Below are 23,759 nucleotides of genomic sequence, written 5' to 3'. Positions count from 1 at the left end.
CTGTTCAAGGGCATTGGTATTTCCAAACCAGGCCATGATGCAACCAGTCAGTGTACTCTCCACCGCATATCTATAGAAGTTTATCAAAGTTCTATATGATATGCCAAATCTTCACAAGTGTCCAAGAAAATGGAGGTGCTGCCATGCTTTCTTCATAATTACATTTACGTACTGGGACCAGGACAGATCCTCAGAAATGATAACAACAAGGAGTTTAAAGTTGCTGACTCTCTCTGTCTCTGATCCTTCAATGAGGACTGTCTCACGGACCTTTGGTTTCCTCCTCCTGTAGTCAGTAATGAGCTCCTTGGTCTTGCTGGTATTGAATGAGAGGTTATTTTGTGGCACCACTCAGCCAGATCTTCAATCTCTCTCCTATATATTGATTCATCATCACCACCTTTGATTTAGCCAGTGGTATCAGCAAACTTAAATATGGCATTGGAACTGTGCTTAGCCACACAGTCATGAGTATAAAGCGAGTAGAGCTAAGCACACAGGATCCAATTGCACATGGAGGTATTGAGGCCAAGATCTTGAAGCTTATTGATTAGATTTGAAGGGATGATAGTAGTGAATGCCGAGCTGTAGTCAATGAACTACTGTGATGTATGCACCTTCACTGTCCAGAGGTTCCAAGATTGAATGAAGAGCTAATGAAATGGCATCTGCTACTGACCTGTTGTGACGGTAAACAAACTGGAGTGGATCCAAGTACCTCTCAGGCAGGAGTTGATATGTTTCATCACCAGCCTCTCAAAACACTTCATTATAGTGGATGTAATTGCTACTATATGGCAGTCACTGAGGCAGGTCACCATGTTCTTCTTAGAGCCTTTTTGCAGTAAGTGGGTACCTCAGACTGTTGAAGTGAGAGGTTAAAGATATCAGTGAATACTCCAGTCAGTTGATTAGCATATATCTTTAGTACTTTGCCATGTACTCTGTATGGGCCAGATAACTTTCCATGGGTTCACCTTACTGGAGGATGCTTTTACATCAGCCTCAGAGACGGAACTCACAGTGTCATCAGGAGCTGTGAGAGTTTGTGAAGTTGCCTTAATGTTTTGTTGGTCAAAGTGAGCACAGAAGGTATTGAGAGTGAAACCTGTGTCGCTTGGTTTTACTTTGTAGGAGGTGGTAGCACTCAAGCCTGCCACAGCTGTTGGCCATCTTTCTGTGATTGAAGTTTGGTTTGGAATTGCCACTTTGCATGTGAAGTGGCTTTCCAGAGGTCATACCTGGACCTCTTGTATTTTACATGGTCACCAGACGAACACCACTGATCTGGCCCTCAGCAGATTGCAGATCTCTTGGTACATCCTGGGCTTCTGGTTAGGGAAGATTCTAAATGATTTTGTTGGGGCACAGTTGTTCATGACTAACCTTATACAACTAGATAGATAGACAGACATCTTTATTGATCCCGAGCGAAATTGGGTTTCGTTGCAGTTGCACCAACCAAGAATAGAGTATAACTATAGCAATATAAAACCATAAATAATTAAATAATAAAATGTAAATTATGCCAGATGGAAATAAGTCCAGGACCAGCCTATTGGCTCAGGGTGTCTGACCCTCCAAGGGAGGAGTTGTAAAGTTTGATAGCCACAGGCAGGAATGACTTCCTATGACGCTCAGTATTGCATCTTGGTGGAATGAGTCTCTAGCTGAATGTATTCAGCTACTAGTACATTATGTAGTGGATGGGAGACATTGTCCAAGATGGCATGCAACTTGGACAGCATCCTCTTTTCAGCCACCACCGTCAGAGAGTCCAGTTCCATCCCCACAACATCACTGGCCTTATGAATGAGTTTGTTGATTCTGTTGGTATCTGCTACCCTCAGCCTGCTGCCCCAGCACACAACAGCAAACATGATAGCACTGGCCACCACAGACTCGTAGAACATCCTCAGCATCTTCCGGCAGATGTTAAAGGACCGCAGTCTCCTCAGGAAGTAGACGGCTCTGACCCTTCTTGTAGACAGCCTCAGTGTTCTTTGACCAGTCCAGTTTATTGTCAGTTTGTATCCCCAGGTATTTGTAATCCTCTACCATGTCCACACTGACCCCCTGGATGGAAACGGGTCACTGGTGCCTAAACCCTCCTCAGGTCCACCATCGCCTGCACAGCAGGGGTCCCAAAACTGTGGCATATTTGTTCAGATGCTTTGATGAGTCATTGAATATGGCCTAGTCTGACTCAAAGCAGTCCCATAGCCATTCCTTAGCCTCCCGCGACCACCTCTTCATTATCCTTACCTCTGGAGTCTTGCTCTTTAGCCTCTGTTTGTATGCAGGTAGGAAGAGGACAGCCAGTTGGTCAGATTTCCCAAAATGCGGTCTAGGTACTGAACAGTAGGCATTGCTTTTGGTAGTATAGCAGCAGTTGAGTGTTTTGGGGCCACGTGTTAATTATAACTGGGCAAAGATTTCTTCAAGGAAGACTGATTAAAGTCCCCAGCAATGATACAAAAGGTGTTGGGGTAAACTGTTTATTGTTTGCGGTGTAAAGTGAGTCCAAGGACGGAAGATTGATTTGTATGATGTGCTGTGCCGTGTTCACGATCTTCTGCAGCTTCTTTCGGTCTTGGACAGGACAACCTCCATACCAGGTTGTGATGCACCCTGGAAGAATGCTTTCGACGGTGCATCTATAAAAATTAGTGAGGGTTTTAGGGGACAGGCCAAATTTCTTTAGTTTTCTCAGGAAGTAAAGGGGCTGGTGGACCTTCTTGGCAGTGGACTCTGCTTGGTTGGACCAAGTCAGGTCATTTGTGATATTGACCCCGAGGAACTTAAAGCTTTTGACCTGTTCCACTTGCGCACCACCGATGTAAGTTGGGTTGTGCGGTCCGCTACTCCTTCTGAAGTCAACAACCAATTCCTTTGTCTTGCTGACGTTGAGGGATGGGGTATTGTCTTCGCACCATGCCACCAGGTTCTTAATTTCCTCTCTGTACTCAAACTCATCATTACCTGAGATACGGCCTACAATTGTTGTGTCATCAGCAAACCTATAGATTGAGTTTTATGGAAACTTGGCTACACAATCATGGGTGTATAGTGAGTACAGCAGGGGGCTGAGTACACAGCCTTGTGGGGCACCGGTGCTCAGAGTAATTGTAGAGGAGAGCTTGTCCCCTATTTTTACAGCCTGGGTCCTGTCTATGAGGAAGCTGAAGATCTGAGTGCTAAGGCTCAGGTTCCGGAGTTTAGGAATCAGATTATTTGGAATGATGGTATTAAAGGCAGAGCTGTAGTAAATGAAAAGGAGCCTTATGTCACCTTTTCTCTGGTCTAACTCCACACTCCAGTGCGTAATATTAAGAAATTCTTTTTGGCAGCATATTTCAGTGCATAGAAAGCAATTTTTTTTAAATGATAGAGTATCTGAATGTACTTATTTTGATGGTAGCCATTAAAATTCACATTCAAAGTATCGAAATTTCACGTGTCTTGCTCATTGTCACTCTATAAAGTAGCACCTATGAAAAGACTGCCTATTTAGTGCTTCTCCTCTTTTTGCAACAGCTCTCACCTTTTTGCATTGGTATTATGATGGCTAAAGTTAGGGCATATTTGCATGTTGAAAGCAATGTACATGGATACATATATTCAAATATACAATGTGCTCTTTTGAAATTCCCCCGAAGCTTTTATTTTGTTGCATTAAAATATAAAGATCAGAATTTCCTGATGACTCCACTATAATGCATGAATTTTTTAAGAAATTGAATATTCCAAAATTATCATCTAATGAACGTTCAAAACTAGATGTACCTATTACAGTAGAGGAAATAAAGAATGCTATTTTTTCAATGAACTCAGGTAAAGCACCTGGTCCAGATGGATTTACAGTAGAATCTTAAAAATTTTTCTCAACTACACTAACTCCTTGGCTATGTAGTGTTTTTAGGGATGCAGTTTCAACAGGTAAATTACCACAATCTTTCTATTGAGCTTCTATTTCCCTAATTCTTAAAAAAGATAAGGATCCTACTGAATGTGCATCTTATAGACCTATATCTCTGCTGAATGTCGATTCTAAGATTTTCTCTAAAATATTGGCAACGAGATTGGAGAATGTATTACCCCAAATTATTTCTGCTGATCAAACTGGATTTATTAAAAACTGTTACTCTTTTTTTAATATTAGGAGATTAATGAATATCGTTTATATGCCTTCACCCAAAATTCCAGAATGTGTCATTTCATTGGATGCTGAAAAAGCTTTTGATAGAGTTGAATGGATATGTTTATTCAATACCCTTGAGAAATTTAATTTTAGTCCGATATTCATTTCCCGGATTAAACTGATATATTTTACTCCTCTGGCCTTGGTATTTACTAACAACCAAAGATCCCTTTTTTTTCATTTATTCCGTGGTACTAGGCAGAGTTGCCCTCTTAGTCCATTACTATTTGATATTGCCTTGGAACTGCTAGCTATTGCCATTCGTGACTCCACTAATATATTTGGTATTACCCATGGAAATGAGACTCGTAAATTATCACTATATGCAGATGATCTACTATTATATATTTCTAACCCAGGAAAATCTATTCCAGCAGTACTAACTTTGCTTGCTCAGTTTAGTAGCTTTTCTGGTTATAAACTGAACCTAAGTAAAAGTGAACTCTTTCCATTAAATATGCAGGTTTCTGTTTATAGAAATTCTCCATTTAGACTGATTACTGATTATTTTACTTATTTGGGAGTTAAAATTACTAAGAGACATAAGGATCTATTCAATTTCAACCTTTTACCATTAATTAATCAGGTTAAACAACTGATTACTAAATGGTCCCCTTTGTCTCTATCATTGATTGGCCGTATTAATACTTTTAAAATGATTATTTTACTCAAATTTTTATATTTATTTCAAGTGATACCGATTTTTATTCCTAAATCTTTTTTTGATACTATTGACTCTAAAATTTCCTCTTAAATATGGCAAAATGGAAATCCCAGATTAAGTAAAAAAAAACTTACAGAAATCTAAGAAAGAGGGTGGTTTGACATTGCCTGTCCTAAGATTTTACTACTGGGCAATTAATATCTGATATTTAATATTTTGGACGCAAGATTGGAATATAACTCCAAACCCATATTGGGTAAACCTTGAAGGCCATTCTGTACAAGGGTTTTCTTTAGCCTCCATTTTAGGAACTACACCGCCTTTTGCATTATCTAAATCGAATAAACAAATTTTCAACCCTATAGTTAAACATACATTGTGAATATGGTTTCAATTTCGTAAATTTTTTGGCCTGAATGAATTTATGTTATCAAGTCCTATTATATTTAATTTCTTTTTCCAACCCTCGGTAATGGACCAAGTCTTTTTGACATGGAAAACAAAAGGCATAATATGTTTTCATGATCTATTTTTGGATGACTGCTTTATGTCTTTTGAGCAGTTACCTGAGAAATTTGATTTGCCTAGATCCCATTTTTTTAGATACTTACAAATAAGAAATTTTTTAGCTACTACGTTGCTTACCTTTCCAACTTCAAATCCTTCTGGCGTTCTTGATAAAATTTTAGGTTTTAATCCTTTGCAGAAGGGATTAATAGCAATAATTTATGATATAATTATGAAATTACAGCCAGATATATCTGATAAAATTAAAAATGAATGGGAAAGGGAACTTAACTTTCCCTACCTACAGAGAAATGGGATAAAATTTTTCAATTAGTTAGTACTTCTTCTATATGTGCTAAACATACTTTAATACAATTTAAAGTAGTACACAGAGCTCATATGTCCAAAGATAAATTAGCTCGCTTTTATTCCCATATAAACCCTACTTGTGATAGATGTCACTCTGAAGTGGCTTCTTTAACTCATATGTTTTGGTCTTGTCCTCTTTTGGAAAAATATTGGAAAGACATTTTTGATATTATTTCAACAGTTCTATGCTTCGATTTAAAACCCCATCCTATTACAGCAATCTTTGGATTGCCAATGGTAGAACATAGATCTTTGTCTTCTTCAGCCTCTCGAATGATAGCTTTTGTTACTTTAATGGTGAGAAGATCTATTTTGTTGAACTGGAAGGAAATTAATCCTCCAACTACATTCCAATGGTTTTCTCAAACCATATTAAGTTTAAATTTAGAAAAAATTAGAAGTGATATTTTTGACCCTTCAGTTAAATTTGAAGATATCTGGAAACCTTTTACGCAACATTTTCGTATGATGTAATCTGACCTTTCCAAATCTTTTTTCTAAAATTATATGATGAGAGGAGCGGAGTTAGCGACATTATGGATCTTGTCTGATACAAGTTGTTGGTCTAGCCCTGTTTTACCTTTTTTTTGTTTTTTTTTTCTTTTTTTCTTTTTATTTCTTTGTTAATGTTTAAAACTCATTTTGAGTTTGGAAGTCTTTTATTTCTATGTTACTTAAAATTCATTTTATATATGCTGATGAACATTTTTCCAATCTCTTTGTACCAACTTTGTTATTGAGTTTATAATTTTGAAAAATTAATAAAAAGATTTAAAAAGAAAAGTAAAATATAAAGACTAGGGGATGCGACAAAATCTTTAAATGTTGAGCGTTAGAATGTCAAGGACCACGTGAGCTGTTCTTTGGTATTATTCATGGGCATAACTTTCAGAAGCTTCAATGGAGCTGTTGCATTGCTTAAAACTATTGGAAACAAACTATTGTCAAACAAATTTTTACAAATGGACCTCAATAATATTCTGGATTTACCTCTGTTAGGAGGCATGTATGAATACTCACCTGAGATTCTGCAGATGCTGGAAATCCAGAATAACACACTAAATGCTGGAGGAGCTCAGCAAGTCTGGCAGCGTCTACAGAGAGGACTAAAGAGTCGATGTTTCAGGCCTAGTGCTGACAGAAAAGAGACACGTGAACAGACAGATGGACCACATAGTGTTTGCCCACTCTGTCCACCATGGGTAAAGCCCTCCCACCATTGAGCACATCTACACGGAACGTTGTCACGGGAAAGCGGTATCTGTCATCAGGGACATCAATCACCCAGGTCATGCTCTGTTCTAGCAGCAACCATCAGGAAGAAGGTACGGGAGCCTCAGGACCCACACTACTAGGTTCAGGAACAGTTATTGCCCCTCAGCCATCAGGCTCTTGAACCAAAGGGGATAACTTCACTCATCTTGACTTGTCCCATCACTGAACTGTTCCCTTAACTTATGGACTCACGTTCTTGAAATTTATTGCTATTTATTTCTTTTTGTATTTGCTCAGTATGTTGTCTTTTGCACACTGGTTAAACAAAAGACAAATGGTCTTTCATTGATTCTATTATGGTTCTTATTCTATTATGGATTCATTGAGTATGCCTGCAAGGAAATGAATCTCAGAGTTGTATATGGTGAGATATATGTACTTTGATAATAAACTTTGAACTTTGAATAAGTTGCTGTTTCACGAGAAAGAGCCTGGATGATTGAAAGGGGAGATGTTTCACCCCTTGCACTCATTGGAGTTTGAAGTGTGAGTCAGGTCTTTTTGTATTGTTGCAGGTCGCATTTTGGTGGGAATGGGGTGGTTGAAGATATGTTGTTGGTATTTTTGCCAGAAGTTTTACAAATATGTAGCACAGATAACTGCTGACGGTGGAGGGAAGTTGCAGATAAGAAAATGGAGTGTGGAATGAAGGAAAAGGATTGGGAGAACTGCAGGAAATGGAATAGGTTCGTTGATGAGCAAGGAAGGTGTCATCACCAGACTGTCTGTGGCAGAGACTGAGCTGGAGAATGGAATGCAGTCCTTACAGGAAGTATAAACCAAGTAGTTGTAATGGTTGTTAGGCTTGTAATGGATACTAGACCCACTGTGAGGAAGGAGAAGTTGAGAAAGGAAAGGGAAGAGCTTGTGAAAGACTGAAAGTGAGTAAGTAGTAAAAATTGACAAGAAAGTTGATGTAATGTTTGTGTTGGCTTTGAGAGTTGGAAAACACAAGAAAGCACTCATCATTATCCTGTAAAGTGAGTAATTTGGTTCCACAGAAACAAAACGTGTCCCATGTCCTTCACAATAAGGCAAGTGCACATTTGGGTTGCCATAGCAACACCTTTTATTTAAAGGAATGAATTAAGTCTGAGTAGAAATTGTTCACTGTGAGAATGTTTACAGTTCTGTTCAATTCCATATGTTTAAATCTCCGTAAAACAGCCCAACAACTTCTTACTGAGCAGCCACACAAAGAGAAAAGGCTGGCTCACACAAACACAAGGAAGATCTTCAAGAGGATCCATGTGCCTCATGATTTGTATTTGTGTAAAGGACTTTTTATGTTTGCCTGATCATTACTGGGAATTTTCTATCTTTATTTTCCTGGTTAATGCAATTTAAATTTCCCAGCAACTATGGCCATGTATAGTTCACTGGACACTTCAGACTTGAGCTGATTCTATCTCCTATTTTTGTCTTTATTCCTTTCCCTTCTGTCTTTACCTCTTGTGAACCTTCAGTCACTTTGTCTCCTTTTGGTTCTCCCATACTGGGTTCTGTCTCCTGTGTTCCTATGCAACCTTCATTCCTCAGAACTTTACTGCTGCTGCTATCCACTTGTTGGCGCGTGGCCAAGTGGTTAAGGCGTTCGTCTAGTGATCTGAAGGTCGCTACTTCGAGCCTTGGCTGAGGCAGCGTGTTGTGTCCTTGAGCAAGACACTTAACCACACATTGGTTAAGTGTGCGATGACACCAGTGCCAAGCTGTATGGGTCCTAATGCCCTTCCCTTGGACAACATCAGTGGCATGGAAAGGGGAGACTTGTAGTTTGGGCAATTGCCGGTCTCCCATACAACCTTGCCCAGGCCTGAGCCCTGGAAACCTTCCAGGGCGCAAATCCATGGTCTCACGAGACTAACGGATGCCTATAGAAATATATAGAATATCCACTTAGATAACTTAACAAGTTTCTTGAAGCTCTTATTCACATCTTTTGAAGAGTTATTTGAGATTCTTGTTATGGCTTACTTTGCAGCAACAGCTCCAACTTTCCTGACAAGTCTCCGGACCTTCCCATCTACAACATGTGCTGGCACTATTTCGCCAGCCTTCCCTCGTTCAGTCATGCACCACCGTGACTGAACACCGACTTGGCTGAGCTGGAGTTATTTTTCCTTAATAAAAGTTTCTTTGTCTGCATGAAGTTTTTGATTCAGTCATGTGGATCAGAGATTCTTGACATGGCCAATGCTCATTGCCCATCTCTGAATGTCTATGAAACATTGGAGGCAAACCGCCACTTTGTGCAGTGATGGTGCTCCACTGCTCTTCTGGGTAGTGAATTTCAGGATGCCGTGACTTGGAGAAGATGCGTCTTGGTGTGAATTTCCTGCCCTTCCCTGTTGGTGGCAATAGCCAGTGGTTTTGTATGGTTTAACGTAGTGTACTTAGTGGTGCTACATTCCATGTTGGGAAGAAATTAATATTTACGGTAGTAGGTAGATAAGTTCAACATGGCGAGCTGTATGTTGGTATATTGTCAGAGCTGTATTCATCTGGGTGAGAGGTGGTATTCTGTTCTTTTAGGTGTTAAAATACCCTTTGAAGAGCAAGCATGGAGAGTACACTGCAGAAGATCCAGCCTCTGATCTTCCGTAGACACCAGAATTTATTTTCTGGCTCATTAATTTTCTGATCGGGATATATCCCATCACCAATTTGATGCTAATGCCATTGAGTAGTGGGAATCTTGCCTAATTATTTTTGACTCTATTATGTGAGGAGCTGAGAAAGGGACAACACTCCAGCACTCGTTTGCTCTCCCAAGGAGGAAGTGAGATGTTCGATTTCATTTCCTTCTCAGGAGATCAAAGGTTGTTGGTGAAGCAGCTGTTTTGACTTTTGACACCTTTGACCATGCTAACTTTCTCTGGCATGGTCTCTCAATGGGACTGCATCCCTTGAACCAGCCATAGACAATTACTTGCATCTGTGTCTGCTCTGTGATGTTTGGCATCTCTAACAAAATGAACATGGAGTTACAGTAAGTGCATTGTTTGCTTGGATTGCAATCTGCATGCCTTGTAACATTTCTTCATTCAAAATGACTTTATATGAATTTACTCCATTTGTCTTCAAGTCTTATTTAGCTGGGGCAATTTACTTGTAGCCGCAGAGTTCAGCACTGGATGCAAGATATTTGGTTAGTGATCCTTAAGCATTGTGTTGTAAAGGAATAGGTGAAAACTGTCACAGAAAGGGGAATGAGGATGTCTATGGCTGTGTACTTCGAAGAATCAATGAAACCAAGATGTGGTAGGAGAAATGGAAATAACAACATTTACACTCCACTTTCAAGCTGGAATCCAGTCTGAGTATTTATGAGCAATACAAACCCATTTTTAAAATAAGGCAACCAGAGGATAAGGGGGAACAATGTCCTTGAAATCTGTTGCGTTATGTTGGTCTCAATATTGTCGTTCTGAAATTAAATATTTCAGTTACAGAAATGTGTTACTGTATAATTATTCAACATTAATGCAACAATCTCCTTAACAGAGGATTTTTTTCTTTTATAATTTTGTTGGAAGTACAAATATTGAATAGTAAATCCTTCTGCAAGAATCAGTATGAAAGAAACTATCAAGTTATAGAGAAACTGTACCTTTGTTGCTTGGTTTGTGTAGATGGGCCTCTGCTAGTGGGCTAGAGAGTCCTGGCAGGACCCTAGGTAGGTCCCTGAAAGAGTCATCCGGAAGAAGGAACTAATGGGCTCCTTGTCAAGTTACGGCAGCAAGTCATTAGTTAAATAAATCTGGGCTAGATAATACTGTCCACGGCGCTTCTCTGTTGACCATGCAAGCGATTTGCTTAGACCTATGAAAATGGCATATGTTCAAATTTTGTTCAATACACATTTCCTGAACCTGATAAACAGTGAACACCACGTTGATAGTGCTGCAACTGAGCAAAAACCGCACTATGTCACAGGGAGGTTCCCATCTGATATGCTGGTGATTAGGTGGTTGGGAATTATACAGACCAGAACCTTCCCAGCAATGATCAAGAGGGAGATGCCTCAGTTGTTTTTGAAGAGCAGGATGATCCTGGCGTCATTGGAGTCTTTAAGCATGCCTTGTGGTGCCTTGATGGCCCACACAGAGTCTGATCTCCAACTCATTGTCAACAGTATTGCAAAAGTAGCTCGTCCCTTTGGCCTCACTATCAGCCTGGTAAAGACAGAAATGCTATTTCACTGTGCTCCTGGATCTACTATTGCCCCTCCTTCCATTACCATCAAAATTGAATGAAATAGATGAGTTCAGGTACCTTGGCAGCATCGTCTCTATTGATGGCTCCCTAGACAAGGAAAGAAATGCCAGAACCTTGGCCACTTGTGTTCATGCACGTTGAACCAGCACAACACTCAATTATCCACAAAGCTCAAGGTGTTCATATCCTTTTAATGGCTTGATCTATCTCTTAACATTATCTAACCCAATAATCCCCTTCAGAGACTCTCCCTTTGACCACCATTGGTTGCTGTTCTTTCTGTCCATCCCAGTGATTTTCACCGGTCACACTTTTTAACCAACGGTTCTCCTACACATTTGCATTTTAGCAGTTAATGGGTAGATCAGAGACTGTGACCCTTTATTTTAAATATTGCATGACCCACTTGAGAATCATACCCCCGCTTTGACATTCATTTCTGCCCCAATTTTGGCATTCCCTTGTGTACCCTGCTTAAAGATTAATGACCAGTTATCCCACCCAGTGTAATTTTTTTTTTGTTTTGATTTTTGTCTGATGTCATTTCCTGGCACTAACACAGAATACATCATTTCTGATTTGGTCATGCTGTATAAATAAAGGTTTTTGATGTAGTCAACTGCAAACTTGACGATTGGCAGTAACACAATCATTGTTTTCTCTATAAATAAAGAGCTGAGTGTTGTCTTCTATATATAATGATGCACCATCTTTTCAAACATTGCATCAAATTCAAATTTTAAGTTACACTTGCTGAATAACAGCAGAAATGTATTAATATGTGTACAAGATAATAAGAGGAATAGATAGAGTGGATAGCCAGCGCCTCTTCCCCAGGGTACCACTGCTCAGTACAAGAGGACATGGCTTTAAGGTAAGGGGTGGGAAGTTCAAGGGGGATATTAGAGGAAGGTTTTTTACTCAGAGAGTGGTTGGTGCGTGGAATGCACTGCCTGAGTCAGTGGTGGAGGCAGATACACTAGTGAAGCTTAAGAGACTACTGGACAGGTGTATGGAGGAACTTAAGGTGGTGGCTTATATGGGAGGCAGGGTTTGAGGGTCGGCACAACATTGTGGGCCGAAGGGCCTGTACTGTGCTGTACTATTCTATGTTCTATATTACAGATCAATTTCATCTTGTTATACACATCAGTCTGGCATCTGTGTCATTCACATTTAACAATATCTTGGGGCATCTCAGCCAAGCGCCCAAATAGTTTTTCAAATAGCCCCCGAAATATGACTTTGCCTAATCCATTCAATGGGATATTGGCTTAACTTCAAATATCTTGTGTTTAATCTAACACTAGTACGACACAGGGAAACTTTTCGCTGGGATTGTTGATTATCTTTTCAGTGGCTTTCTCTTGGATCATTTCTAAAACTCTGTGGGTAAAGCACCTGCCTATACTTCTGTGACAAGCATTCGTGTGGATAGGGTTCTGCTCTGAGCATCAACTACCCTCCCCCCACCCAGTGTTTCACTTTTGATTGCTGCTTAGAACATATGGAAAAGTTGTATTTAGCCAATCTTTCAGGGTGAATGTATGGAGAGGTTGTATTAGGACAACCTTTCAGGGTGAACAGGGTTTATAGTGTAAAGTGCATTTTTCTTTGTGCATGTAAATCACTGATAAACATCAAATTAAGGCAAAATTATGTTTCTCCAAATAAATGTGTGTGCAAATACTTACATGTTTTGATACTGTGCCATTTCTGTTAACAGTGTCCCAAGGATTCCGTGGGCTTTCGCAATGGCTGAAGTCTGTGGACTTGTTCTGTGCACTATCTGGCTGTTATTGTTGCTGCTTCATAAGCACAGGTGGGTTTTAGCATTAACTGCATTGCTTTTCTTGATGTCATAATTCTCAGGAGGATGTTTTTCTGGAGATTTGATGCTGGAAAATGAACTACCTGTTGAAACCGTATCAGCTCCTGTCTGAGTGCCAACTTGAATCCGCTCTAATTTACACAATCTTGGAAGATTCTTTACACAACCCTGGAACATCTGGATAGCAAAGATGCATACATCAGGATGCTCTTTATCGATTACAGTTTAGCATTTAATGGTATCATCCCCTCGAAACTAATCAGTAACCTCCAAGACCTGAGCCTCAATACTCCCTTGTGCAATTGGATCCCGGATTTCCTCATTTGCAGACCCCAGTCAATTAGGATTGGCAAAAACATCTCTTCCACAATCTCCATCAGCACAGGTGCAACACAGCTCTGCGCTTAGCTCCCTGTTCTACTCGCCTTACACCTATGACTATGTGGCTAAGTACAGTTCCAACACCATATTCAAGTTTGCTGATGACACCACTGTTATGGGCCATATCAAAGGTGGCAATGAATCAGCATACAGGGGGAAGATTCAAAATTGTCATAACGCACCTTCTTACTCAACGTCAGGAAGACCAAGGAACTAATTATAGATTTCAGGAGAGGGAAACCTGAGGTCCATGAGCCAGTCCTGATCAGAGGAGGGGAGGGTCAGTAATTTTAAATTCCTGGGTGTCTCTATCTCAGAAGACCTGTCCTGGGCCCATCATATAAATGTAATTGCAAAGAAAGCTTGACAGTGCCTCTACTTCCTTGGGTGAGTGGGCAGATGCAATTTAATGTGGATAAATGTGAGGTTATCCACTTTGGTGGCAAGAACATGAAGGCAGATTACTATCTGAATGGTGTCAAGTTAGGAAAAGGGGAAGTACAACGAGATCTAGGTGACCTTGTTCATCAGTCACTGGAAGTAAGCATGCAGGTACAGCAGGCAGTGAAGAAAGCTAATGGCATGTTGGCCTTCATAACAAGGGGAGTTGAGTATAGGAGCAAAGAGGTCCTTCTGCAGTTTTACAGGGCCCTGGTGAGACCACACCTGGAGTATTGTGTACAGTTTTGGTCTCCAAATTTGAGGAAGGACGTTCCAGCTATTGAGGGAGTGCAGCATAGGTTCATGAAGTTAATTCCCGGGATGGCAGGACTGTCATATGTTGAAAGATTGGAGCGACTGGGCTTGTATACACTGGAATTTAGAAGGATGAGAGGGGATCTGATTGAAACATATAAGATTATTAAGGGATTGGACATGCTAGAGGCAGGAAACATGTTCCCGATGTTGGGAGAGTCCAGAACCAGAGGCCACAGTTTAAGAATAAGGGGTAGACAATTTAGAACAGAGTTGAGGAAAAACTTTCACCCAGAGAGTTGTCGTTCTGTGGAATGCTCTGCCTCAGAAGGCAGTGGAGGCCAATTCTCTGGATGCTTTCAAGAATGAGTTAGATAGAGCTCTTAAAGATAGCGGAGTGAAGGGATATGGAGAGAAGGCAGGTAAAGAGTACTGATTGTGGATGATCAGCCATGATCACAGTGAATGATGGTGCTGGCTCGAAGGGCTGAATGGCCTACTCCTGCACCTATTGTCTATTGTCTATTGAAACTGCGAAGATTTATCATGACTTCAAAAACCTTGACAAACTTCTATAGATGCATAGCAGAAAAGTGTAGTGGCTGTGTTATGGCCTGGCAGAGGAACACCAATATCTTTGAACAGAAAATCCTACAAAAGGTAGTGGATTTAGCCCAGTACATCACCAGTAAGGCCCTCTCAACCATTGAGCACAGGTACATGAAATGCTATTGTAGGAAAGCAGTATTAATCATTGGAGATCGCCACCGCCCAGGCCATGCTCTTTTCTCGCTGCTGCCTTCAGATAAAAGGTACAAGTGCCTCAGGACTTGTATCTCCAGGTTCAAGAACAGTTACTTGGCCCTCAAACATCAGGCTCATGAACAACAGGATAATGTTATGTAACCGGCCACAATGAATATCAACCGAGTCAGGTTATATAAAAACAACCAAACATTTATTAAACATGGATAAACAATAAAAAAAAACAAACGAAAACCTTAGCCGGAAGTTAACCGCTATGTGGCCATTCAACAAATCGCCACTCGGTACTGGTTCTTAAAGCGATAAATGCGAAAACAGTTCTTAAAGCGGTACAGTCAAATACAGTTCTTAAATGGTAAATTCGAAAGTCCAACAGATTTATACATTCAATTGGGAGAGACTTCTTTGGAGAAGGATTTCTTCATAGACGCGACTTTCCTGCAGTTTCTGTCCAAAGGATTCACGATGAAGGAAATAAACAGCTTAAGACAACTGACCTTTATTTCTAGAGAGCAAATCTTGCATGAACTTCCTTGCTGTTATGGCAGGAGTTATCCTCGATGCAGGTCGCTACTTCTTCAACGAAGACTCAATAAGGTCGATCCTTTGTGAAACTGCCGAACGATACCAACTCCTTTTAATCCTTCAGGTCCTGTACTTCGATAAAGTCTTCACCCTCCAATACTACTGAAAAGGTACATCAACAAATCTGACAGAAATGGGTAAACTGCCAGTCCAGCACTATTGTACCTTACAATAGAACATAAAACTCCGTTTTAAAACTGAAACTGTGTCATAAAAAAACACGCAACGGAGCGGAGCCTCAGGCTAACGTTCTAGCTGGAAAAACTAACTGCGTCACCAGGGGTCTTCCCTTTTATACCCATGGTGAACATGTCATCACGTGACCTAATCGGCAGGAAAATTACATCAGGTGACCTCCAAAAGACCATTACATCATTCTCACAAGAAAGTCACAAGATCTCCTTGAGGTATGTAACAATAATTACACTCATTTATTGAGATGTTCCCACAACAATCATCTCACTTTCAGGACTGTTATCTTGTTATTTCATGGTCTCATTATTTGTTGCTATTTATCTATATTTGCATTTGCATAGTCTGTGGTCTTCTGTGCTCTTGCTCTTTCACTAATCCTGTTTACAGTCGCTATTCTACAGATTTGCTGAGTATGCCTGCAGGAAAAAGAATATCATTGTTGTATGTGGAGACATGCACTGTGATAATACATCTTATTTTGAACTTTAATAGAAAGTGAGAAAGTTCCCAGTTTGGGACCCATTCAAAAAGCCAGAGCAAAGTGTGTGTTGGATAGAGGCAAACTGTAAAAATCTGTTTCCTTCATTGTTTTAGAATGGAGATGAAGAGGAATCTCTTTAGCCCGTGTGTGGTGAATCTGTGGAATTTGTTGCCACAGGCAGCTGTGGAGGCCAAGTCTGTATGTATATTTAAGGCAGAAATTGATAGATTCTTGATTGGTCAGGGCATGAAGGGATACGGGGAGAAGACAGGAGACTGGGGCTGAGAGGAAAATTGGATCAGCAATGATGAAATGGCAGAGCAGACTCATTGGGCCAAATGGCCTAATTCTGCTCCTGTGTCTTATGGTTTTACAACACTAGTCTATGAATCTCTCACGTCTATCGTTCCTCGATCCAAATGCAGCGATAATATCATCTAGTTGTCCAACTTTAGTATTCATATCCCCTATCACCATAACAATATCTTATGTTTCGCTGTGGTTCTTTGCTTCATGCAATGTATCATAAAAACTTTCTATATTTTCTTCACTACTATCAGCTGTTGGAGCATAAACTACTACTATTGAAATGTTCATAGGTTGCCTCAGAGTTTCACCAGAAGATAATGCCCATTATCCCATAAAGCTTTTGCTTCTTTCAGCATCGAGTGTTATTCCCACATCTCGTTTCTGTTTAGCACTATGTGAATAGATCATTTTGTATTCATCAGAATGGAAGCATCCAGTCCATTTCCACCTTGTCTCACACAGTTCTATGATGTTGACTTTCAAATGTTCATTTACTAGTCTCTAGCTTTCCAGCTTGATAAAGAGTTCTCACATTCCATGTTGCTATTTTGGTGGTATCTTTGTTGAGGACAGTAGCCTGATTATGGTGGAGTTTCACCTGTCGTACATGAGTGTCTGTACCGAGTGAGGGATCATTGCCTGTGGGGAAGACCCCCTCCATGCTGTTGTACTTTTCTCTATCCATGACCATGATAGTTCTTGGCAAATTCTTCTACTGAAGTGGTTTGCCATTGTGTTCTTCTGGGCAATGTCTTTACAAGATGGGTGACCCAAGCCATTGTCAATACTCTTCAGAGATTGTTTGGCATCAGTGGTCAGATAACCAGGACTTGTGATATGCACCAGCTGCTCATGTAACCGTTCACCACCTGCTCCCATCGCTTCACTTGACTCTGATCAGGGGGCTAAGCAGGTGCTAAACCTTGCCCAAGGGTGACCTGCAGGCTAGTGGAGGGAAGAAGGTCCTTGCACTTCTCATAGAGATGTATCTCCACCCTGCATCCACCAGTAAAATGTAGTCACAAAAAAATACTGTCCAAATCCGATTCCATGAATGTTGCAGCATTTCTCCCTGGGGCCCAGCACCAACTTCAGCTTGAATGCCATGCCACACTGCCTCCCGGATTGAAGCAACTCCACCTCTGGCTCTTCTGGGCAGCTGTACCGTGGCTTGAAGCCTGGTCCTCACTCCGACCAAGGCCACACAGCTCCTCCACTGTGTGCCAATAAACCTGTGAACCGGACTTGTAGCTTTCCAGATTAACAGTGTCCAACAGGGTCTTGAGATCACAAGAATAGCGACTTAAGATGATCATTTGTAGTTAGACTTTGCACACCGACTCCTCTGCCTGTCTGACACAGGCAGCAGCATGATCTGTACCAAGTCCAGTTCCTTCAGTTTCTCCACCATCGAGCAACTTGCTGATGGGGTAGACCTACTTTAGGTTATTGATATCCAGTAGGGTCTTGTGTTCATAACAAAATACTTTTAAGAAAGACAATAATAATAATTATTGGCTGATCCTGTAGAAGCTGCTGTGTCCAAGCACACTGCCATCTTACATTAAGTCTTGGAAGAACTTGGCTCCAATTTACTGAATGCTTTTGATTCCCTCTGATGGTTTTTATGATGATCTTAGTCTTGTGGTTATCATTTAATTTAATTGCATTAATTTCTCATTTGCTGTGATGAGATTGAACTCCATTCTCTAGATTAGTAGTCCAGGTTGTCCCAGTTATCTGTGCAAGTAAATTCTCTTCTGATTGTTTGTTGCCTTTTGAAAATCTGCAAAGGTACTTTTGTAAATTCTGGGGCGAAACAATTGAGTGGTTGAGGATGTTAGTTGCTGTACATTCCAAATGATTTAAAATATTGGAATATTGAAGGAGTGCAAAGAATCCTACAAGAGGAAGCTGGTGTACAAGCTCCAGCAGAATAGCATAAGGGACGTGTGGTCGGGCATGAAGCAGATCACTGGCTTCAAGGTTAAGGAAAGGAAGATCGAGGACCGCCTGGATAGGGCCAATGAATTGATCTTGTTTTTCAACAGTTTCAGCATGGGACCTCCTGCTGTCCCCTCTCCCACTTGCCCAAACCACTTTCCCTGCCCCCTGAAGCCTGCTTCCTCCCCTCTGGTGAGTCCTTGTGTTCCAAACCCTCAACTTTGGAGTATCCTGCCTCTGTAGGGGTGTCCACCCTCCCCCACCTGACTCTGATTGCAGGTCAAGTTAAAAGACTATCTGAAATCTTTTTTGTATATGTTTATTAGTAATAAGATTATTCCAATCTCTTTGTATCAACTTTGTTATTTTGTTTATAATTTTGAAAATTAATAAAAAGAAAGAAAGTTAAAAGACAGCTGGAGAGACTACAACATGGCAGGGCTGCTGGACCGGACGGTATCAGCCCCAGGCTACTGAAGGCCTGTGTGAGCCAGCTGTCTGGTATTTTGCAGCACCTTTACAATCCGAGTCTGAGTCAGGAAAAGATACTGGTGCTGTGGAAGAATTCCTGCTCGGTTCTTGTACTGGAGAAGGCAACTCCATGTGAACTTAATGCCTACAGACCAACTACCCTCACATTTCAGGTGATGAAGGTGCTGGAGAGGCTGGTCCTGACTTACCTTAGACTGCAGATGAGATCTTCATTGGACACTCTACAGTTTGCCTACCAACCTCATGTAGGAGTGGAGAGTCCTGTATACATTCTGGGAGAAGAAGTTGCGGTGGTAGAGGAGTACAAATGCTTGGGTGTTCACCTCTACAACAGACTTGACTGGAAAATCAATGCGGAGGCTGTTTACAGGAAGGGGATGAGTAAGCTCTATTTTCTAAGGAAGCTGAGATCCTTCAATATGTGCAGCAAGATGTTGGTGATCTTTTGCTGGTCCACAGTAGCAAGTACAATCTTCTTTGTGGCTGTATGTTGGGGGAGCAGCACTGGTGCTGGTGATGCAAAAAGACTAAATAAACTCATCAAAAAGGCTGGATCTGTCCTTGGCTACAACTCAGACTCTTTTGAGTAACTGGTGGAGAGGAGGTCGCTAAACAAACTGTTATCCATTATGGCAATCCGGCACATCCACTCCATAACCTACTGAATAAGCAGCGGAGCACCCTTTCGAGCAGACTCATTCAGCACTGTCACAAGGATCATTATAGAAAATCTTTCCTACCAAATGCAATAAGCATATACAGCAGTTCATCTCTGTACAACAGGACAGCACGCATCATAGTACAATAGTCACTTTTCTTATTTTGTACATTTATTATTGTACAGTATTGCACATTGGTAAATTATTCTGTACTTTATTGATTAATATCATTATATTAATTTTAATATTTATTATAGCCAAGTGTGTTTTAAAATGTTGCTGCTGTAATGAAATAATTTCCCACTTAGGATCAATAAAGTACTTATTATTATTATCATTATTATTATTATTTAAACCATTCACTGAGTCACAATAGGAGTGACAACTTTTGCCACGAGTGAGCTTAGCAGCTGATGCAGCCCAGTATTCATATTGAGGAAGGCCCAGCACAATATGGCAAGCTCTCTGCTCAGTTCCCAGCAGCAGAGTGCACCTTGGACCACAGTGAATGGCTCCTGGCCAGCAGAGATTTGGTGAGTTTTTATAAATAACTCTTTGCTGTCCCAATTGCATGGTTATTGTGAGCTTGCCCTGTGCTGTCAGTAAGGAATTCAGCACGGGCTTGTTCACGGATACAACGTGGCCTGGTGACAGGGAGCCAGGCATTAGGAGGGCTTTGTGGTTGGTTTGGGAAAAGATGTTAGAGCAGCAGCGAAAAGCTTTTTAGGAAATTGGTGCATTTTTGAAAAATTGTTTTACATTTTGTATTTTGGATAAAATTGTGAAATGTTGTAATTGCATCAAGAAAAACTTCCTTTATCTTGCAGAACCATGCAGAGACAGAATCTAGGAGCACTGTTGTAGTGTCAGGTGATGACCTTACTGTTTAGCTTGAGCGAGCTCATTATCTTGCCTGTCACAAGCTCAGTTGATTAAACTTGAGTATTTTTACCAGTGCAATTCTCATAGAGCAGGTAGTATGCGGCATGCTGATTTACTGTTGGTTGGAGAATGATGAATGGACCAGAGAGGTCATTTTAGTAGGGAGGAAAAGGATTAAATTAAAAATCTATTGGTCATCATCACAGAACTTTCTGATAGTAATATACACAAGTAACCCAAGGCATAGTGCTCAAAAGACATTTACGCTATTCTTCAAGTTGTAGTGTGAGCTTGTGATAAACACTTAATCAGTGACAAATGCATTGTGCAGAAATCTATTTTAATTCACTGTTTTGTTGGTAAATCAGGAGGAAAATTTAAGTCTTTTATGGTGATTGGATGCTTAGAGCGTAATGGGGAAATGAAATTTGATCTTGTGTTTGTGGAATGAATTGCAGTCTTCACTGTATTTTTGGCTGTTTATTGTTGTCCTCCAGGTCTATCCTGCTTCGTCGCATGTGTAGCCTGATGGGAACAGTGTTCTTATTACGCTGCGTTACTATGTTTGTTACCTCGCTCTCTGTGCCTGGCCACCACCTACAGTGTTCTGGAAAAGTAAGTATTTCCAAATGATGCAAACTAGTCCTCAAGCTGGCTCATTGACTGAATGGTATTTTGTTTTAATGTTGTGAGATTTAATTTGCTGTGGCTTTCAACATTGCAATGAATTTCATACACAAATGAAATAAAACATGCTTCTACAAAATTTGAAAAGCTGATTGTGAAGAATAAGATTTTGAACATTTGAAAATGACAAATAATAGCTAAAATGTTCACTTGCGATTTGCCTGCTAAATATTTAAAATCCCCCAACCCTCACTCTGCATGTCATTGTGATGAGTTTATCACCTCACTCACATAGTTCTGAATAAATACCAGATACATTAAAGAAAATCTGGAACTGCTTAGAATAGCATGTAAACAGCCCTTCAGTCAACTTGTCCATGCCAACCAAGATTCCCACCTGAGCTAGTCTCATTTGACTCGTATCCCTCTAAACCTTTCCTATCATGTACCTGTCTGAATGTCAGTGTGTTTTTCCAACTCTGTCAATTGTATCTATCCATGTATGTCACTATTTGTGTTTTTTCAACTGTCAAGTATCCTGACCCTAGTGACACAGTCATGACAGATTTACATGAGTGGTAGTGGATCAAGGTGGGATGGGGAGATGTGTTGGCAGTGTGCCATCAGGGAGTAGATATTCTCTTCAGGTGCCCAGTCCCCCAAGACCTTGCAAATATGTGGAAACCTGTTTTAAGATTAAGAATTAAGAATCTGGTTTTAGATACTTTAGTATCCTTTCTCCACTCAACTTTGTTTAAAACTTGTTTTTGGGTAAAGATCTCCTGCAGACACAATTATTTTGGACTTGACTCTCTCAGCTCCAGTGGGGCATAAAACACAGGATGACTGGTCTGATTTTGCGGGGTCCTCCCCCTTTAGGTCCCAGCTGACGTGTTAATGTACTGCCATGCTGGTAATTACACCTACACATGAAGAGCCCAGATGTGTCAATCCAACCTGAGCCCAAGGTCTGGTGACATTGTTCAAACTGCCCTGAATCCATATGTTGGATATGCTGTGTGTTGTGTTTTAGCCATTTCTTTTGTCTTTTTCGCTCCAGCTGTTAGAGTGCCCCAGCATGAGGTTGGTTTAGGCATGTGTACAGCTTTGCACGCGTGTCTCCTTAATTTGGGACTCATGGGGAATTTTGTTTTTTAGGTGAAAACTTAATTGTAATAATGTACCTTAATCCCATGCTTTTATGTGCATTAATTTCAATTTTTGGTATTATTTTCTATATTCTTGTATGGGATATGAGCATTAGTGCTCAGGGTTTTGTAACTTGTGATAACTCAGTGTATGATTATATAATTTAGTGCAGGGCAGGTGGCTTAAGGATGGACCATCTCCTCACTGAGAAAGGTAATGAGCAAATGGGTTTATCAGTGTCATGAGCTATATTTAAAATCCGTAGTTGCAGCTGACTTAACAGTGCAGATCTCTGGATTACTAACTCAGTAACATAAGCATAATGCCGTCAGAGGCTTGTGAATAGTTCTGCTATAATAGTGGTAGAAAGTTCAGTGATCTTTGGTCAACACTATGTTTTTTCTTCTTTCAGTTGTATGGAGACATGTGGGCCAAATTTCAAAGGGCACTCGCAATTTGGAGTGGTTTTGGAATGACACTAACAGGCGTGCATACTTGTGGAGACTACATGTTCAGTGGCCATACGGTTGTCCTCACCATGCTCAACTTCTTTGTCACAGAGTGTAAGCACGAGATTGTTCTTCATCATTGGCTTACTTGAGTGGGCAAAGACTGTTACTAGGAGAAGGAAGTGATTACTATCAGCAGTAATAATGTGATGATTCAGATAGTGTGTAAAACCAACCAGTTTTAAGTAGGAAGATTGGATAATGGATTTATTTATGAAATGAATCATCAAATATTGCATCTTGGGTTTTAGGAGGACAGTATAGTCACTGAAGTACACTCTTGAGAAATACAGACTTGCAGTAGCATTGCAGACACATCGCATTATATAAGCAACATGCACACGAAAAACATAAATTAAGCAGAAAATATACATAAATTATGTATAAAAGTACAAGAAGAAGCACATTTAGCAAAAAAAGGTGAATTCAGTCCAAAGTGGTCTAAGTGATCATAGTGTTGCTATACTGAGGCACTGATTAGGATTGTGCTGATTGTTTCAAGAACCGAATGGTTGAAGAGAAGTAGCTGCTCTACATCTCCTCCGTTCTAGTGAGAATAAATCCAGTCTATACAAACCACAGCCCTCCAGTCCTGGCAACATTCTATTGAAGACACAAGACACTGCTTGAATCTGGAGCAACACCAAAGAGGGCTGGAAGAACTTTGTGGGTCAGGCAGTATCTATGGAGGGAAATTGGAGTCATCTTCAGTCTATGCATCTAATGTATTCTTAACAACTTCCTCCGCCAACACCAGGCACATCTCCCCTTCCCTCTCCACATTCCTCAGGATCACTCTCTCCATGACTCTCGCATCTGCTCATGCATCCTCGCCAATCCTCCTCCATTGCCAGGCACTTCACCCTGTAACAACTCCTGTGCCTATATCTCTTCACTCACCACCATTCAGGGCCCTCAACGGCCCTTCCAGATGAGGCATTCTTTCACATGTGATTCCATTCTTGTAAACCTTCTCTGCACTCTTTCAACCTTATTTATATCCTTCCTGTAATTTGGTGA

General features: G+C 40.6%; 1 protein-coding gene across 2 annotated transcripts in view; it reads left to right on the top strand.

The window, feature by feature from the left end:
* The window catches only part of samd8 (sterile alpha motif domain containing 8), a 78,319-nt gene that overhangs the window by 45,711 nt on the left and 8,849 nt on the right, over window positions 1–23,759 (top strand). Inside the window, exons 3-5 of one of the 2 annotated variants that reach the window (XM_072282940.1) lie at window positions 12,961–13,056; window positions 20,952–21,069; window positions 22,643–22,793. In XM_072282940.1, the coding sequence (XP_072139041.1) occupies window positions 12,961–13,056; window positions 20,952–21,069; window positions 22,643–22,793 (365 nt within the window). Of the gene's footprint in view, window positions 1–12,960; window positions 13,057–13,642; window positions 15,900–20,951; window positions 21,070–22,642; window positions 22,794–23,759 lie in introns of those variants that run through there. The other variant, XM_072282941.1, reaches the window with a different exon arrangement.

This window comes from Mobula birostris, chromosome 18 (genome assembly GCF_030028105.1).
Source record: "Mobula birostris isolate sMobBir1 chromosome 18, sMobBir1.hap1, whole genome shotgun sequence".
NCBI lineage: Eukaryota > Metazoa > Chordata > Chondrichthyes > Myliobatiformes > Myliobatidae > Mobula > Mobula birostris.
The sequence above is the reverse complement of the archived record's forward strand: the minus strand, read 5'-3'. Positions and strand labels throughout refer to the sequence as shown.